This window comes from Myotis brandtii, unplaced genomic scaffold (assembly GCF_000412655.1).
Source record: "Myotis brandtii unplaced genomic scaffold, ASM41265v1 scaffold17, whole genome shotgun sequence".
Taxonomy (NCBI): domain Eukaryota; kingdom Metazoa; phylum Chordata; class Mammalia; order Chiroptera; family Vespertilionidae; genus Myotis; species Myotis brandtii.
This window is the reverse complement of record NW_005356259.1, coordinates 440,003-444,355: the sequence shown is the minus strand read 5'-3', so window position 1 is coordinate 444,355 and position 4,353 is coordinate 440,003. Positions and strand designations below refer to the sequence as shown.

Genomic DNA, 4,353 nt, shown 5'->3' with positions numbered 1-4,353 from the left:
TTGATGTAAAAACATGGTGCTAGATGCATGGAGATTCACAGAAGAGAAAAAAAGAAGAAAAGAGAGAAACACATTGATAAAACAGGATAATGATGAGTTCTAGGGGTCTTCTAGCCTAAAAACTTGGAGACAAAAGGGGCACTAATAGTAAAGTATTCCTCTCCATGGAGGAGGTATCCACATAGAGGAAGGAGACACTGGCCATTGTTTATCTCTTGGAACATTTACTGCATGTAGTCAAATTTTCGTGACTATATTAGGATTTGGGGAAGAGCAGGGTACTTTTATTCTCTAATCACCAATAAAGCCTGAAGTATTTGTAAGTCATAGAACAGACAACTTTGCATAATTCAACTCAGCTGAGTAGTTCCTACAGAGGCAAGGAGACCCAAGAGCCCGAATCTAGCATTTCTGAAATAACATGTGTGTGTCTGTGTGTGTGTGTGGTGTCAGGTTGGGACTTGGCTCCTGGGTGTTACTGAGCTGGGGAAAGAATCTGTTGAGGAACAGAATCTATTGACTTGTCTGGAGAACAGAGCTGGCCAAGCTCATGGTCCCTCTGTGGTCAGCTCTACTCGCCACAAACTTCCATCCAGCCCACCTACCCCAGTGAACTCTCCCACATACTCTGTCTGAAGCACATCCTGGCAAGCTCCTGCAGAGTGACTCTTTGGTCTCTCCTTCAGAACCAAACAAAAGGGCCTGCTTTGAGGCTTCTCAAGCTGCCAGCCTCCTAAGGGAGTATTTCTATATAGGAATATATTTTGGGGTGCTAATAAGCTCCCTCTAAATATTGGGGACACAGCCTTTGAATGTAATAGTTGGACTGCTGATGCCAACTATTACAGTTAATTTGTGGAAAGCTGAAACCGGAGGGGCCTAGGTGAAAGGAGATCGCTCATATCAATCATTTATCTTGATGTCAGAGTGATTCAGAGAACTTTTCATTATATCCCTGTGAGGCCAATGCCATCCTACCTGTTGTCCTTGGGGCTCCACTGGAGTCCATGATAACCCAGGTTTGAGGATGAACTCTGGTATCGGAACCCTTGGATGGAGAAAAGAGAACACTGGTTCAGGATCTGAGTGTGCTTGGGAAAATTTATTTCGGATGGCTTTTCCATGGGTTCTTTACTCTCATGACAATCAGGAGCCATGTTCCAGTGACTACCTATCTGATTGTGTGGCAGTGCTCAGCTCCCTCATTTTCCCATGAAACCAAAAACCTCCTGTTTTGTCTGCAATAATTACCCACAGTAAGTGTCCACACCCCACCCCCCCGCCACACACACACACACACTGTACTTTCCATTTCAACCAGTGATATTTGGGAGCCTACATGCTCTGAAAAAAATAGAGAACTATCTCACCAAACTAAGGAAGTGAGCTCCAGACCTCATTTTTGAAAATGTTCAGCTTGATAACTCAGTCCCTGAGATCACTAGTTTCTCTTCTCCCACCCCTCAGTCACAGTGTATGAACAAGGGATCATTTGAATTCCCATGAGGGAAAATTAACTGAATGGGCTTTGCAGGACTAAAGGATTTAATTTGGCTCTTAAAATCTTCCTACCAGGCTGTTTCTCTCTAATGTTGTGACTATTAAATCTGTTCTACTTAGATCCAGCTAGAAAATATTTCATGTGTTTATGTCTCATGAATGTGTATTTTTCGTTTGGATCTAGGTAATTTTAATTTGTTTCAGCCTCTCATAATTATTAAAAAATTAGTTCAAAGAGTATAAAATATGGTAAACACTGCTCACTCTCGTGCTTCACCCACTGTGCTATTAACAGGAAATGCATTTCTGACACTTTTAAAATGAGCAATCACACGTATAATCAACTTGGTTAAAACTTCCTTCCTGGTAACTGCAACACTTCCTCTGCATCTGGATACGGAGGGAGACCCAGAAAAGCGGAAGAGTTTAGAGGCACCCTGGGTAGGTTCGAATTTATTGTTTTCAAAAACTAAACAAATGATCCTTCGGCAGCATCACCTCCACTGCTTTATCAGGTATTTTTTTTGCCCTTCCTATTTTTTGCCTTTTGTTGGGTCTGACTCTGAATAGTGACACTTCCTTCTCAGCTAGAATATTTTTATCTGGAACTGCTGTCGGTTCTTGAGTCGATACTACCCCTGAATGTCTCTGTTTCATTGTCTAGTGCAACCTCTAAGAGTGGATACCCACGAGGTTCCAGCAATAGTTTTGCAGGTGCATCAGTTTTTTGTTAGTTTGTTTGTTTTCATTTGGGAGGAAGAAGGACACAGGAGTCTATCCCTGACAGGCTTCAGTCTTACCAGTGCATGCCTGGCCATTATTGTACTCACCAGTGTTTCTAACGTCTTCTCTAAAAGGCGAACGCTTCATAACCTCGACCATGAAGGAGAGCAGTGAGTATTTAGTCTGCCTGTTTTCTTCTGCATTTTGTATCTTGTAAGACTGTTTGGGATCACTGAGACCGAAGTTATTGCTGTGTGTTTGTACACTGCCTAAATTCAGACCTATTTTATTTCAAGTGTCAGTATTAATATATCTTACAGTTCTCTTTGTTAGTTATTCTATAATGTAGCAACACTATAGACCAAATAATGATTGTTTTAAGCTGCAAGAGACAGTGAATTGGGACAGTTGGTTTCATGTATTTACTAAGTAGAACTTCAAAATATTTTGAGAGGAAATATTGGCTTTAAAAGTAACTTTAAGCTAAGATTTGAACAGAAGTTTAGCTCTAATGAAATTTGTCTTCCTTATCTTTTAATCAAACTCTTCTTTTTGGTGTTTGTCAAATGCTCCACTATTTCTTGAATAAATAAGTAGTTATGAGTCTCCTTAACATTAGTAATTTAAGAGAGTAAATGATATTTTCTGAAACATTAATTTCTGTGTCACTAGTTGTTTCTTATTTAAAATATAATATCTAATAACAGTGATACTAAATATTAAAATAAAAATACCTGATTTATAGTTCAACTTAATATTTTAGCATTTCAATCATTATTTGAAGTGTGTCTTACTGCAGTATGTCAAATTTATACTTAAATGCTTTGTGCAGGGGAGGTACTCATTAAATATAGAGTGTCCCTCAAAAATGTATACACACACTTTGAATAATTATGAAGGCAGTGCTTATTAAAATACATTTCACTTTCAAAATTGAGCTATCAGCTGTTAAAGTGTGTATACACTTTTTGAGACATCCTGTATTTACAGAAAAAGTGGATAAGCTGATGAGAAGAAACTTCTGAATTCTTGTTATAGAGATGAAAATATTAGAGCAAAAAGGAAGTTAAATAATGAATTGGGATCCAAATAGCAGGTTACTGGAGCCCAGAAATCCTTCCTTCCATCCTATGGCTTCTCCACTGTCTAACACAGAGGAAGATGGAATGAACTGGAACAAAATTAAAACTACCTGACTGTTCCTATTAAGGGAGTGCTGCCTTGGGCGACTCCCCCAAGACACTGCCCTAATACAGCAATGACAACCAGAATTTCATGATTCAAAATGTTGAAATGACTGCAAACGTCCTTGGTTGAAACTACTGATTCTGATATTACCTTTCCTAACTAGTAAGAAAAAAAAAACACGAAAAGAAAGACAGGAAGTTGACCAGGGAGTAGATTCCTGAACCAGACAGTTTGAACACAGAGAATATGCAGTGAGGCTGGGTAAGGTGTCTGGGTCCCAAGAAGTGTGAGACCGAACAAAGAGGAAATAAGTCAGAGGCCTGTTTTCAAAGAGGGGCGTGTTAGCATTTCACAGTGCATCTTGCAGACTAGGAGCTGATCCTTTCACGGGACTGTTTTACTCGCCCATGCCTTTCAGTATGCTTAAAAACAAGTACCACTTTGAGTCATGACAATATGTCAGACACCATGCTGGATGAGCGCCTTACATATCTCCTTTATCAAATTAAATTTTCAAACATAATGATAGTAGAGAGAATGACTACTGAACCCCCATAAACCCATCATCCACACTGAGCAAGTATATGTATTTCTTGCCTTATTTAATTCTCACCTCCACCCTCGGCTGTATTAACGACTCCATTTGACAGATGGGAAACAGGCTCCGAGGTTAACCAGCTCAAGTCACCAGATCCTAAGTGGCGGGATCAGGATGCACGAGTCCCGACTCCAAAGCTCCTGCATCCTCGTGAGCACGTCACTGTCATTCTTCTACCCCTTCTTCTGCCATCTCGCAGCAAAACGCCACCGGCCAGTGCCTGCCCCCCGTGACAAAGCCCTCTGTTTCTCCGCTCCCAGGTCGCGCAGGGCATGGAGCTGGAGAGCAATGAGCAGCCCGTGGTTCTGAGAGAGGACAACCGCCGCCGGCGCCGGAGGATGAAG

The 4,353-nt window shown here is 40.9% G+C and overlaps 1 protein-coding gene across 3 annotated transcripts in view; it reads left to right on the top strand.

Moving 5' to 3' along the window:
- Window positions 1-1,896: 1,896 nt before the first annotated feature.
- Window positions 1,897-4,353, top strand: part of PIK3CG (phosphatidylinositol-4,5-bisphosphate 3-kinase, catalytic subunit gamma) — a 38,627-nt gene continuing 36,170 nt past the window's right edge. The window contains exons 1-2 of one of the 3 annotated variants that reach the window (XM_005862872.2): window positions 1,897-1,941; window positions 4,270-4,347. In XM_005862872.2, the coding sequence (XP_005862934.1) occupies window positions 4,282-4,347 (66 nt within the window). In that variant the 5' untranslated portion in view covers window positions 1,897-1,941; window positions 4,270-4,281. Of the gene's footprint in view, window positions 2,394-4,269; window positions 4,348-4,353 lie in introns of all 3 variants that reach the window. The other 2 variants (XM_014536927.1, XM_014536928.1) reach the window with 2 other exon arrangements.